Below are 14897 nucleotides of genomic sequence, written 5' to 3'. Positions count from 1 at the left end.
ACGCACACACACGCCACATACCACACCACATACCCACACATCCAAACACACACACATATATAGACACAGACATAGACAAATCTAGACAAACTTGTCAGTCTTGTTGAGATTGATTTGCTTCTTGGTATCCAGCTTGTAGATGCTTTTGCTCCCACACACACACACACACACACACACACACACATACACACACACTTCTGATGACCTCCCACCCCCTTGACCCCCAGCGTACAGCCATTGACCGCTTCTGTGGGGAGGTGAGGCGCCTGTGCCACGCAGAGCGGAGGAAGGACTTTGTGTCGGAGGCCTACCTGCTCACGCTGGGCAAGTTCATCAACATGTTCGCCGTGCTGGACGAGCTCAAGAACATGAAGTGCAGCGTCAAGAACGACCACTCCGCCTACAAACGGTAAACGACACACACTGCACGCACACACGTACTTCAGCGCGGGTACAGACTTTTTCACACCGTTTGACTCACACACAAACACATCTGCTTTTACACACACACACACACACACACACACACACACACACACACACAGTCACATGACCTTCAATAAATGCAATTATGCTATTAGTCAGACCAGCCCCAGGATACCCAGATAATGAGCTGTCCCTGGGCATGTTGGATGATTGGGTCATGTATGCTGACTCAATTAAGCTGTGTTAACATGATCAGCCATGTCAAACGACCACATCAACAGCCTGCTGTGAGAAATCCCCCAAGTCACAGCATCTACGCTCCCTCTCTCACACTTCACCAACCCGACAGCAGATGGCAGTATGGAGCCAACCCCCCTCTCCCTTCTCCCTTGACAGATATCACATCATCTCTGTATGTGCACAGTTTCTCCCCTCGCTGGGTTTAACGCGTCTGTCGCAGGTGTGCAGAGTGAAGATAAAAGAGCGCTGAGCGCGTATTATGATAAACACCATATCCATCAGCCGAGGCTCACAGCTGTAGGAAAAGAGTAAGCATGGCCATGGCTGAGCCTGCTTCTGCAGATTGGGAACCATGTCGGAAGACTTACGATATCTTCTGCCTCTTGTGAGAGTAGAGAAAACCTGCTGGAAATCTCAAGCGTGTCCGTGCGTGTGTGTGTGTGTGTGTGTGTGTGTGTGTGTGTGTGTGCGCACGTTTCTGTAACGTCTGCAGCCGTCCTCCTCTGAACCCCTCACACACTCACAGCCCTTTGTGCTGGTCTGTGTATACAGGGTGATCTGTTGTGTTTTGTTGTGCCAGTCTTTGATCATTGTGTGTGTGTGTGTGTGTGTGTGTGTGCGCAAGCGTGCGTACGCTTGTGCCAGAGTGCATGCGTGCATGTGCAAGTTATGTGGCTGTTGGATCCCGATAGAGAGAGGGTTTTGGGGTTGGGTGTAAAGTTGGGGCTGGTGACGTGTTGTTTTCTGCAGTGGTAGCTTATCAATGTTTCAGGTTGATGCGATCCTCAGCCTTGCCCTGGCGGTGAGGAGCAGAGCGGAAAGCCGCTCCAGCTGACGTCAGAGAGGGCCACAGATCACACCGCCTCAGAATTGGTCCTGGCAGCCCAAACCCCCCCCATACACACACACACACACACACACACACACACACACACACACTCGCACACACAGAGGCACAAACCAGCACACACACGCAAGCCTCTTCCATCTCTTCCTCAATTACATTTTTCATTCTCTTCCTCTGCTCTTGGCTGCCTGGAGAGCCAATTTTCCACCTCTTTCTCTCTCTCTCTCTCTCTCTCTCTCTCTCTCTCTCTCTCTCTCTCTCTCTCTCTTGCTTTATTTGCCTCTTTCACACTCAAGTGTCTTACTCAAGTGGACGGAGAGTGAGGGTTTAGCCGGGGCATTCATGTAGCAGCCACTCAGTCTGACATATGGTCACTATGCTCTAGTCTTTATGCGTAGTCAATGTGTAGGCAGGCACTTATTTCCTGTCCGTTTATCTGAATTTGATAAATGAAGTGGGTCTGACTCTCGTTATTGAGTGGCCGTTTTCTGGCGGTTTTGTCCCGTCATGGCGATAATAATTATTAGCTCTCAAGAGCCTTCAGCTTTATCGTTAATCCCTATTTTTATCACAGGACATTAATCCTCCCCTCTCTTAAAATAATCACAGAGGTCTTATGGTTTTTTTTGTGTGTGTCTGGACGTTATTATTAAAGCCTTTTTTGTGTTTTTCTCTAACAGGGCTGCCCAGTTCCTCAGGAAAATGTCCGAGCCTTCGTCCATCCAGGAGTCGCAGAACCTTTCCATGTTCCTGGCCAATCACAACAAGATCACCCAGGTGTGCCCGTAAACACAACACACAGCATGGTATCACAGGACACCATTAGTCACCCACTAACACCATTAAAGGCATTGGGCTAGGACATACACAGCACATCACAAAGGCCTTCACACAGCAACAGATTGCCATGGCAGCGTATGGTTTCTTTGAAGAAACACACAGTTGTTCTCTACATCTTGCAAAACGCAAACCCTCAGTACCCTCTCTCTCTCTGTCTCTCTTGCCTCGTCACACTGCACTTATAACCAGCTTAATCAGGCAGACAGCGCTTATGCCACTTCTCCACCACGTCCCCGCTGACCGGAGGGAGTCTGCGGTGCTTCATTAGCCTGTCCCCTTCGGCCGTGTTCTCCCTCAAATCAGTGGCCCGGTCCACGCTGATGATGCTAACTCCCTCTCGTTGTGTGTTCCCAGTCTCTGCAGCAGCAGCTTGAGGTCATTAACGGCTACGAGGAGCTCCTGGCCGACATCGTCAACCTGTGCGCCGACTACTACGAGAACAAGATGTACCTGACCCCCAGCGAGAAGCACATGCTCCTCAAGGTGAGCGCTCTCATTTCAGAGCGCCGTCTTCAATCACTCGCTCTGTCTCCCTTTTTTTTTTTGCGTGGTCAGTCTGTTTGTCTGTAGTTGACCCCAGCACGGGTTTGGTCTCTCTCTGCCATGGTCAGTATAGTCAGTGTTTAGAAGTAGTTATACCAGTGGGAAAAGGCAACAAGTGGAGAGATTGGATAGGAAGTTTGCAAAGTCTTAAGCAAACACGGCCTGTTCTTTGGGTCTGTGAAATCGCCAGTTGTCTTCACTAGTGTCCACTGTGGCTCTTTTATAGGTAATGGGCTTCGGTTTGTATCTGATGGACGGGAGCAACAGTAACATCTACAAGCTGGATGCTAAGAAGCGAATCAACCTCACCAAGATTGACAAGTTTTTCAAGGTTTGTATGTGTCTGTAATTCTGTGTATGTATGCATGTATGTACAGTATGTGTGTGGTGTAAACAGCTGTTAACTGTGGATGAATTGTCAAATAATTACTGTCAATAGCATAACACACAAACACACACACGCAGTCACAAAAAATGTACAATGTGTTCCATGTGTGCTTTGCTCAAGCTAGCTTTGGCTCTATTTTTCATAACGATTCCAGCAACTGCAAGTTGTGCCGCTCTTTGGAGACATGCAGATTGAGCTGTCCAGGTACATCAAGACCAGCGCGCACTTCGAGGAGAATAAATCCAGGTGGGCTCCGAGAGACTGGCCAGTATGTTGATGGAACAGATGTGCTTCCGATTTGACATTAATCAAACAGCTTGGCTGCCTTCATTATTGTGCAAGTTCCTATAAGGAACTCGCTTCTGAGATCTTTGTAAAATGATGTGGGAACCAGCGAAACAGGGAGCCACAGTATAGATCTTGTTTTGATATGAACTGATAGGCTGGGTGAACCCTGTCTGAACTTCTGGCGAATTTAGATTAGGCTGCAAACCTGCACATTTATCTCTTCTGTTCCCTGCCAGAACCTTTGGCTCCAATCAGAAACTACCTTATCCAAAAGATGCACCGGATCATTGGTCTGATTGGTTGAGGGACTATCCAAGTGTACAGTTATTTGAACGATGCCCATTGATCACGCCTCTTGTGCAGTAGAAACAATACTTATGTTCAGTCTTAAAAGATTGAGCTTAGTATGGTAATAGCCAGACTAATGAACTGATCTACCAGCTTTGTACAAACCTGCCTACATTCACTCCAAAACTGGTTCCTGTCAGATTCTCTGCCCTCTATACCCTGCAGTGATATTAAGTGATAACAAGTATTATGATATGGGAGAACCGTGGCTTTGCAAAAGATTGGCTTCTGACCTCTACTTATTGAGGGTTGCCAGCACAATCCGCTGCCATCCACTTCCTCCTTCTGTAGTACCTGCTGGAAAGAAGTAATCAGTCCAGCTAGAAGATAGAGGCGGCAGAGTGAAAGCCCCCTGATACAGGCTGATATGCTATCCAGACAGCAGCCGACCATTCTGGGGTTGGACCGGCTTCACATTGACATTCACCTTGACTGTCTGGGCAAGGGGATGATGGGAGTGATCTCTATTATCACTCTTGGGTCCTTCTTGCACACTTCATTGCGTCACCTCTTCCCACTTACATCAGCCCCCATGAGCCCCTGTTCCGTCCTCATTTCCTGTTTTGTAATGTGGCTTGTTTTTTTTCTCTCTCTGTCTCTGTTTCTTTTGTCCTTCAGGTGGTCATGTACATCTGTAGGCAGCAGCCCGCAGTACAATATCTGCGAGCAGATGATCCAGATCCGAGAGGATCATATGCGCTTTATCTCTGAGCTGGCCTGCTACAGCAACAGCGAGGTATGCACACAACACACGCACACAACACACACACACACACACACACACACACCACACGCACATGCACACACAAACTCACACACACCCACACATTCACACACATACATCTCACCTTTTAAGCTGACCGGTTGCAGTAACAGCAATGTGCACACACACACACACACACACACACAGACACAGACACACACACACACACACACACACACACAAACTTTGATCACACACACGCAGAGCACACAGCCCTCTGTAAATGACTGTTGTTTTAATTGCCACCACATTGTCTAGATGTTAATTTTGTGCACTGATGCGCATTGAAATTATCGTGACGACTTGACATTTAGTGAGTGTCTCACGTGCCAGGCTACACGAGCGCGCAACTGAAGCATTCCATTTTGCAAAGTCTATGCTGCAGGAATTAGCTTTCACTGTAATCAGTGTACTGTAGCTGTTTACACCAGGAGCGATGGTGGCAATCACATTCGAAAAAAGTCAGACTAGTCTTCTAAAACTGTTTTCTAAGCTCTGTGAAGGGAGTGCTTGAAACAGTTCCATGTCTGGTATACAATACTACCGTTATAATAGATTCTAAGATAAAGAAAGATTCAGCCTGTTTGGATGGCCAAGATATCTGTTATAAACATATGCCATGCTGACACTGAATCTTCAGGAGCCACAGATGCCATCCTGCGTCTGTCTGACTCTATTAACATCCAGAAAGCCAAATATCCCAATTACTTGTAATGAGTGTGCCTTGGCTCTGCTCAATAGATGGATGGTGAGCTGGGCACGGTGCCCGTTTGCGTTGGTGGTGTTAATGAGCGATGATGACTCCGCTTCCCCCGCCATCGTGCCTCATCCTGACCCTCACAGAGCCGCTTCACCATATGCGCTCGTTAACGCTGAATGAATATTCATCTTTTGTTTTCAAGGCACATTTCTCATCACAGTGGAGATTTGTGGACCAATAGCAGGGAAGAGTTGAGTCAGATAGCAACAGACTTTGGTACTTGCTGTGTAGTCCAGGTCTGAGTCCATTCAGTGCCAGCTTTCATGATGCCACCACAACCCCAATTTGCTGTCAAATCAGGTGTTGGGAGATCTGGATTAGACACAAGTTCAATAGGTTCAAATTTATAATGGATGTTGTTTATGGGTAATGGAATGTCAGTGGATTTAGCTGAATGAGTAAGGTCTCATTCATTCCATAGGCTGCTCTGAAGCTTATTGTATTTTTTTTTTTACTCTGTGATCACATCAGAAGCGCAGTCAGTCATCTCACTGACAGCTTGTCCCGGTATGTGAGTCATCATTGGAGAACTGTTTTAAACTCCTCAAACCTGTCTGAGCTGTCAGGCCTGTGGTGTGAATGAATTTCCCCCGGACATACAAACCATCGATCAGAAGTCAGATTTTGAGGTCACTGTTGCGCTGTGAAATTATGTTTTTATAAACGTGTGGAACCAAGCCCATATTCAACAATACAGTGGGGAAATAAGTATTGAACATGTCAACTTTTTATTCAGTAAGTATACTTCCAGTGAAGCTATTCACATGAAATGTTCACCAGACATTAGTATTAACTCAGGTAATCCACACATATAAAAGAATCCAAACGTTAAAGTCCATATAGGGTTATGTGCTATAAAGTAGAATGACAGAGGAGGCAAGTATTGAACACACTAAGAAAAAGCAGAAGGACACCAAAGCAAGAAACAAGCTGAAATCTGTAAGTAGTTAGAGAGTAATTATCCTGTTTGTCAGTGGAAATGAATATAAGATGGGTTAGTACAGAGTGATGGGCTATAAATAGGTTTTAGATCACCAAGGTGTCACAGAAGGAGCATCTCATTATGGGAAAAGCAAAGAGCTCTCCCAAGATCTTTGCAACCTTATTGTTGCAAAACATATCTATTGAACTGGTTACTTCAGAATCTTCCAGAAAGCAGCATTGGGGCCATTATCTACTTACTGGAAAACATTTTGACGTCTTCAAGACTTATTTCCAAGGCTGTATATAAACATAATCAGTAATCTCAGAGCATAAAATCTTGGTTCTCCTTTGTGTCCCGTTTGGATTTTATGGTCTGGCATAGAAAGAAGAGTGCTATATGAACTTCATTAGCTGAAGCGGGTACAGCAGTCTGAGAGAGTTATAGAGCTTCCCTTTCTTTTTCGAAAAGGTGTAGCCAAGTTGTATGGAAAAAGACATTTTGGAAGTATTTGACAGACCAAAATGAACCTATTACAAAATTTTGTGTGAGCAGCAGTTTAGTCATTTTGGCCAGGGTGAACCGTTAGTTCAAAACTGATTGGCCCGCTGGTTTTGCACTTATTCATCAATTACCAATTTGTCTGCAGTTGTTATATTCACTGCTTTTTCAATGGCCTGAGTGGTGCAGCTGCCAAGCCCTAGCCAATCACGTATCAAACAAGTCTGAATTATTCCTTGTATTGTTCTGCAAGTAGGGTAAAGGCTGATGGGCTTTGTCTGTTATGGCAGTGATCTAGAAAGAGGCTTTTCTTGGTCAGTAGAGATATTAAAATGTTCTTTCTCTCTTTCTCTTTCATCTGTTTGACCTTCTGCCCCCCCCCCACACACACACACTCAAATTGGTCTTTTTTTCTCACTCCATCATCTCTCTCTCCCTCTTCATTCCTCTCTCTCAATCCCCCCCCACCACCACCAAATATGTCTCTGTTGGTATTTCTCTCTCTCTCTCCCTCTCCTTTCTCTCTCTCTTTCTTCATGCCTCTTTCCCTTTCCCTCCCCCTCCTCCATCCCTGTGCGGGCCCCTCTCTCTTGTGCTAGGTGGTGACCGGCTCAGGGCGTCAGGAGGCCCAGAAGACGGACAGTGAGTACAGGAAGCTGTTTGACTTGGCCCTGCAGGGCCTGCAGCTGCTGTCCCAGTGGAGTGCCCACGTCATGGAGGTGGTGAGTACACACACCTCCCACACACACACACACACACACACACACACACACACACACACATGCATGCGCGCACGCACGCACGCGCACACACACACATGCGCGCACGCACGCACACACACACACACACACACACACACGCAGCTGGCCAGCCCCAGCCTGCCCTTCTCATCGCCTGAACTTCTTCACTTTAAACTAATAAACTTCAGTTTAAGCTAATAAAAAAGTAACAGAAGTTTGCCTGGGGGCTGCAAAGGTCTCACAGTGTACCCTCAAATACTTTTGGATGTTGCTCAATCCACCATAATGAATTTTTTTCATGAAATACAATCTGGGTTATTACCAACTAAATCCAACAAATACCAGAATGCTAGAATCTCTGGTAATTCGTTTCCCCAGAAAATAGCACCTGAGGGGGAAAATATAAAATATGAGATGTATTCGTTGATATTTCTAATTATATTGGCTTTGCTTATAATTGAATAGCTTTATTTTTCCTCAAGTGATTGCACAGTTGAGACTTTTGCAAAGTTAAAAGTTAGATTTAATGTTATTTTGTTTTTTATTACTTTTTGAATTTGAAAGTCTAAAACGTTGTAGGACATTATAGGAATTATTAAAACAATCTTGTACATCCTGAATTGATATATTTAAAACTGAACTCTTCTGCAGTACTCCTGGAAACTTGTGCACCCCACGGACAAATACTCCAACAAAGAATGCCCCGACAATGCTGAGGAGTACGAGCGAGCCACGAGATACAACTACACCACGGAGGAGAAGTTTGCCCTGGTGGAGGTCAGTCACTGCTTTAGAATCACTGCCCCCTCGTCCATCTGCACCAGGGGGTTTTAAACTGGTGGTCCGCAGCCCAGTGGTTGTTTTGAAGGCATTGCAGGAGGTCTCTGGCCATGTATTCAAAAGTGAATTTTTTTTTTTTTAATGGTCTACCTACACTATACGCATGACTCTGAACAAAGTATTGATTAATGGCTGAGTGGTCCCAGGTACACCCTTGATGCGTTCTTCTCTGTAGTGACAGAACAAACCCTCCACCAACATGCCATTTCACATTGTTTCATGTTTGGGGGTTGACGGCATTGTTTGGTAGGGCTCTTAGCCGGGTACTCCTTTGATGCTGGTTGTTTGTAGTGCTCTGTGGAGCTGATGAGGTCTATGGTAAAGGGTTAGGTAATAGGCATATTCGGTGTGAGCAGAGATGGGATGCAGCTGGGTGTTTCATCATGACTGTAGATTGATCCTGTGCGCTGTGGCATTTCTGCCCCCTCTCCTCTGATTCTGATCTGGTGTATGTACCTGCGTGCACCTGTGTTCTGTGTGTACAGGTGATGGCCATGATCAAGGGCCTGCAGGTGCTGATGGGACGCATGGAGAGCGTCTTCAACCACGCCATCCGCCACACCATCTACTCTGCCTTGCAGGACTTCGCCCAGATCACGCTGCGCGAGCCGCTGCGACAGGCCATCAAGAAGAAGAAGAACGTCATCCAGAGGTAAGGCACACAACACGCACCAAACCAAGCCAGGAATAGTAATGCTGTGTTTGATGTCTAAGAGGAATTAACCTCATCGATCTTTATACCTCTGCATGCTGTTGTTCATTCCGGGCTGTCGTTGATGGATGAGTGCACTGATTAATATCTCTTGGTGTCCTCCAAGTTTACGTGACGTGGTTTGGATTCCTTTTCTTTCTTATTATCGACTCATTCTTTGCTCTGTATAATTCATCCATTGAATTTAAAAAGCTGAGGTGCCAGGGAAATGATTGCAGTCAATGGTACATTGCAAGAACAAAAAAAAGCTGTAAGAAACAGGATTATTGGTGATGGCTGGTGGATGAATGTGATGGATTTTACTGCAGTAGTCTGTGGCACCTGTCAGGACTGTCACCTCATGTTGAACACATTGAGGAGAAAATTGCAGTGTTCTTTAGAGGTGTGTATCCGCGGTGTTGCCCGTGTGTTTAGACATCCATGTTTGTGTCGGTGTCTGACATGAGCTTTACGTGAAGAGATGAAGGCAATCATGTTGAAAGCAGCGCGAGCGAGAGAGTTTCTTAGTGAGAGTCCTTATATGTACTGGGGAAACTAATAGCTGTCAAACCGTCATTTCGTTCAGTTACTTTTCTGAAAGCAGTTCTGTGTCTCCAGCTGTGTCACCTTAACCTTGGAGAATAGTGTTTCAAGCCTGACTGATACTGGGAGAGAATGAGTGAGTGAGTGAGTGAGAGTCTCCTAGACATCCTTAAGGAGGAGAGTGAGTGAGTGAGATTCTTCTAGACATCCTTAGAGAGGAGAGTGAGTGAGTGAGTGAGATTCTTCTCCTAGATATCCATGGGGAGGAGAGTGAGTGAGTGAGATTCTTCTCCTAGATATCCATGGGGAGGAGAGTGAGTGAGTGAGATTCTTCTCCTAGATATCCATGCGGAGGAGAGTAATTACTCAGAGGCCGTCATTCAGGGGGTGTTTTTCTGATCTGGTGTCTTCATTCAGGCCTGATTAGACACTGCGAGTGGGGTACCCATAGACGTCCATGAAGAGGAGTGTGTTATTCTGGGGGCGTTTTTAATCTGGTGCTTTTTATTCAGAGAGGGAGGTTATCATTAACGTGTACATACAGAGGAGCGTTATAGGTGCCTGTCGTTCATATGTGCTTTTTTCTTCTTCTTTTGTTTTCAATTGTGTTCAATTTTCTCCTTTTGTTTTCAACAGTGTCCTCCAGGCCATCCGCAAGACCATCTGTGACTGGGAGGCAGGCCGCGAGCCTCACAACGACCCGGCACTCCGCGGAGAGAAGGACCCCAAGGGTGGCTTCGACATCAAGGTTCCCCGCCGTGCCGTCGGGCCCTCCAGCACCCAGGTACCAGCTCTGAGAGATAGATAGATATCTAGATAGATAGATAGATAGATAGATAGATACTTTATTGTCTGCTTCTCCCAGACCTCGAAATCCTGTCTGCTAGAGGTCCCTGGCTACGGTTAGGTTGTTCGCTTCAGCCACTGGCCTTATTTCACCCCACAGTGTTCTTTTTGTCTCGCCAGCTTACTGAATTCATTACTGAGGTGTTTTTGGTGTAAGCGCTGTCAGGTTTTATGCGGTATAACAGCCAATCTTGAGGAGTGAAGAGTGCAGTCGGGTAGATTTTGTTTATTTGAGCTAATGTTATTTCTTTTGGTTTTTTTTTTTTTCATGTTTTGAGGCTTGAGGGAACATATATTTTGCACCAAGCACACTTTGAAAAAAAAATGTTCACATGCAATAAGTTGCTTTATGTAGATCACTGACTGACATGTAAAGGTATCGCGGATGTAGACTTCAAAGAGGAAGGATCAAGGGCTGGATCAGTGCTATGTGGAGTAATATGTGTTGGCCTTGTTCTGACAGCTATACAGAGCCCTTGATGATGGGCTGTTTTCAAATCACTGCTATGCTCACATAACTTGTATGGAACGCCTCAAGGATACAGCCCAAAGTTGGTGTTGTATTCTCAGGAAACATTTCTTGACATTTGACATTAAAAAACAATCTGGTGAAGGGTTCTAATGGGCTTTTGGAATACACACAAGGGCATGTGGCTAGAAATCAATCAATCAACTAATTAAGCCTTCAGACTTGCTAGGTATCCAAGGTTGATTTTTATTTTATTTCCCTTTTCATTATTAATGCGTTCATTGATTTTTCCATTTTGTCAGTATCGAAGGGAAATGTTTCATTAAGGTATCTTTTATGAAAGTTGCTCAAGGCATTATTGTCAGAAGGTTGCCCCGATAGCTATTGATGAGAAAGAATGAGCTCTGATTCAACACTTGTTTGTTTTGTTGTCCTCACATCTTTCTCAAGTGTATTCCCCACTGTTCAGTTTGAGGAAAAAACAATACGGACTGTAATTGTGTTTACAATAATGTCCCTGCATCTAGTATTGAGAAAGAGACGGGGCGTCCTGTTTGTCTTGTAGCAAAGGACAGGAATATGTTTGTGCCATCGTATTATAGTTGAGACTAGTGTTCAGCGCTAGCATTTTCACAAACACACTACGGCATAACCGTTTAAAACCCCTCCTTTGCCACCCACTTCCATTTGTATGAACACCACTTCATCCCTACAGTGTCAATGTCCCGAGCAATCAAGGCCATTTTACTATGACTAAACAACATGAGCCGCTGACTGACAAGTAGCCATCCGATAGCACTGCCGCCGCATGGGAGGGCTTTCGGACTCGCCGCCGCTCCAGTCCACACTCTCTGCTGGGAGCCTGATTGATTTCCGCGTGTGGTCCCCCTCACCGCTCCACTGCCTGCCCTTTGTCTGTTCTCACGTTTCATCAGCCCAGCGCGACGGGAGCCTGTCTCCCGCTGGCGCGTAAACAAATCAAAACAAATAAGCAGGTGAATAAACAGACAAACAAATGACCAGATAAATAATCAGACAAGCAAATAAATAAACAAGGGCCTTTAATCTGCTGAAATATCTGCGGAGACTCGCGTCCCCGTTGTCACGATCGCGACGTCCGATAAAAAGAGCTCTTAGGATGGAGGCGATGAGCGTTTGGTGTTATAGGCTTGATGTGATTACGGGGCTGTGGCGGAACACTTGTCTGCAGAGAGAGAAAGAGATAGACACACAGATAGACATGTGATTGCTGTGAGTGCTGATCGTTGTTCACTTCAGAGAATTAAGAATTGTGTTTGACAGACACTCCAAATCCCAGCGATTCGTAGTTGTTCAACATGGATGACAGTTTACCATCCCATTGGGATGAAAATGACTTGTTTTGTTTGCTATTCACTTATCTATGACTGTAAGCTGTTAGGCTGTATTAAGTATGCTGGTGCAATAACAAATGGACGAGAGGCTGGAATAGACTATGAAATAACCATTCTAACACTTTCGCTTTCCATTTGTCCTCTTCGTTCTGCCACCATTGATAACTTCAACTCCCCTGATGTGCTTTTCTCTCCTCCATTCTCCTTCCTCTGTATGCAGCTTTATATGGTGAGGACCATGCTGGAGTCTCTCATAGCAGACAAGAGTGGTTCTAAGAAGACTCTGCGCAGCAGCCTGGAAGGCCCCACCATCCTTGACATCGAGAAGTTCCACCGCGAGTCCTTCTTCTACACGCACCTGCTCAACTTCAGTGGTAAGGTCCTCAAAGACGCTCTGCAAACAGGTGCCGCAGGATCTGAGGTTCCTGATCCATTACCACCACTACTGAACAGGGAAATGCTCACCTTACTAACCAATGAAATTCAGGAGCAACTCAGAGGCTCCTTCTGGTTGCTGGCTTCGTCCTTTTTAAGTCAAATGACTCGTAGGCCATAGTGAAGGGTACTGTAATTGGGTTTGTCCAATATTTGTCGGAATGTACTCAGGAATGCACAGAATCATGGAAGTTGTGTTACCACGGTAATATAGCCGATCTTCTATGCTATATATGTTATGTTATCACCTCACTGTTAATTACACGGTTGGTTATTAGAACATTTTAAGTTATTTGTGTGCAAGCCCCTAATAAAAGGGTCACCATATCTCGGTCCTTCTACATGAAAAAGAAAAGGAAAACATTTTACAAAGTATTTTTGTTTTGTTTTTCATTATCAACCGATTATTGGGGCAGGGCTCCACACTCACTTGACTGTTCTTGTAACTATTTTGTGATCCATTCTTCCCCTCAAGCGGTAAGATGCATCGCCTAGGAGTAAATGCTTTACTTTGTCATGACTGTCCCAATCAGAGACCCTTCAGCAGTGCTGTGACTTGTCCCAGCTGTGGTTCCGGGAGTTCTTCCTGGAGCTCACCATGGGCCGCCGCATCCAGTTCCCCATCGAGATGTCCATGCCCTGGATACTCACCGACCACATCCTGGACACCAAGGAGGCGTCAATGATGGAGTAAGTGACACAGGACACTTGTTCTGTGCTAGCATCAACACTTGCGCAGGGATGCCAGTAGCGTTTGAGAAACACAGTGTTCCTTGTGAGCAGAGTGGTGGAGTGGGGGTGTTGTGTAAACGGCGTTATCCCATACCATATATGGGTTCAGTGCCCACTAAGGCCCACATTTGAGTCTGGCCTTATTATTTCTTTCAACACCCCATCTTCTCTCCCACTTTTTTTCTGTCTACACTCCACTGCCCTGTCAATGAAAGGCCAAAATGACCCAAAATAGATTGAGTGTTTGAATGGGTGTGTAGATTGCTTCACTTGACGATGTTAACTCTCTCCGCAGGTATGTGCTCTATCCCCTAGACCTTTACAACGACAGTGCACACTACGCCCTGACCAAGTTCAAGAAGCAATTCCTCTATGATGAAATTGAGGCCGAGGTAAGATCTGCTCAGTCAACAGCCTTGTACAAACCTCACTGTCCTTGAGCCTTCGGCTGATAAAGGCACTGTTGACTGAACATGAGATGTCTCTGTGCGGCACATGGTAGATACCGAAGCATGACAAGGACAAGGGCACAATGTCCACACATGGACCTTCTTAGCAGTTCCCTATTTTTCTTTTCTGAGCTCCTTGTATGAAGTATGAAGTATGAAGAAGACTGACTAGAGATTTGCAGCTGTCCGTTGTGTAGGATTTTCCTCAAGTTATGCTTATACTTATGCTTACGGTATCTAGCAGATGCTGTTGTCCAAAGCGACATATGAAACAATAAAACAAGTAGATCAATTTAACAGTACACAATTTAAAAGTTGGTAACATTACATCAAGGAGAATATTGTTAATAAACAATAATGGCCGGGTTTCCCAAAATTGTTAAGAAGCTCTTAAGAGCTAAGAACTTCTTAGGAGCGTTGTAAGAATGTTCTAAGAACGCTCCTAAGAAGTTCTTAGGACTTAACAGCTTCTTAACGATTTTGGGAAACCCGGCCATTTTCATTTGAATCAATAGCTTAATAAAAATAACTAAATACTACAATAGACAAACCATAATGCAAACAGCATCATTTCAGGACACGAATTGAACCTTGCTTTGTGCCTTGTCCATGTTTTGAAAGACTTTGTTGTTCTCTTCCCTTTTTATCTTGCTAGGTCAATCTCTGCTTTGACCAGTTTGTTTACAAGCTTGCCGATCAAATATTCGCCTACTACAAAATCCTGGCTGGAAGGTACCCAATACTTTTGCCTCCGTTTGATTAGCCAACATTTTTAATTTTGTTAATCCATTTAGTCTGTCACAGTGCTGTGCCCCGAGCATGGATAGAATTTTAAGGGGTTGTTTGTGAATGTTTTCCTGTGTGTGTGTGTGTGTGTGTGTGTGTGTGTGTGTGTGTGTGTGTGTGTGTGTGT

General features: G+C 45.2%; 1 protein-coding gene across 1 annotated transcript in view; it reads left to right on the top strand.

Moving 5' to 3' along the window:
* cyfip1 (cytoplasmic FMR1 interacting protein 1) overlaps positions 1-14897 on the top strand; it is a 55124-nt gene that overhangs the window by 14393 nt on the left and 25834 nt on the right. Inside the window, exons 6-19 of the mRNA XM_062555352.1 lie at positions 228-409; positions 2194-2290; positions 2708-2836; positions 3123-3227; positions 3439-3530; positions 4539-4656; positions 7466-7588; positions 8258-8383; positions 8932-9098; positions 10317-10464; positions 12589-12742; positions 13337-13493; positions 13831-13927; positions 14640-14716. Coding sequence (XP_062411336.1) covers positions 228-409; positions 2194-2290; positions 2708-2836; positions 3123-3227; positions 3439-3530; positions 4539-4656; positions 7466-7588; positions 8258-8383; positions 8932-9098; positions 10317-10464; positions 12589-12742; positions 13337-13493; positions 13831-13927; positions 14640-14716 — 1772 coding nt within the window. The remainder of the gene's footprint in view (positions 1-227; positions 410-2193; positions 2291-2707; positions 2837-3122; positions 3228-3438; positions 3531-4538; positions 4657-7465; positions 7589-8257; positions 8384-8931; positions 9099-10316; positions 10465-12588; positions 12743-13336; positions 13494-13830; positions 13928-14639; positions 14717-14897) is intronic.

This window comes from Sardina pilchardus, chromosome 15 (assembly GCF_963854185.1).
Source record: "Sardina pilchardus chromosome 15, fSarPil1.1, whole genome shotgun sequence".
NCBI classification, from domain to species: Eukaryota; Metazoa; Chordata; class Actinopteri; order Clupeiformes; family Clupeidae; genus Sardina; species Sardina pilchardus.
The sequence above is the reverse complement of the archived record's forward strand: the minus strand, read 5'-3'. Positions and strand labels throughout refer to the sequence as shown.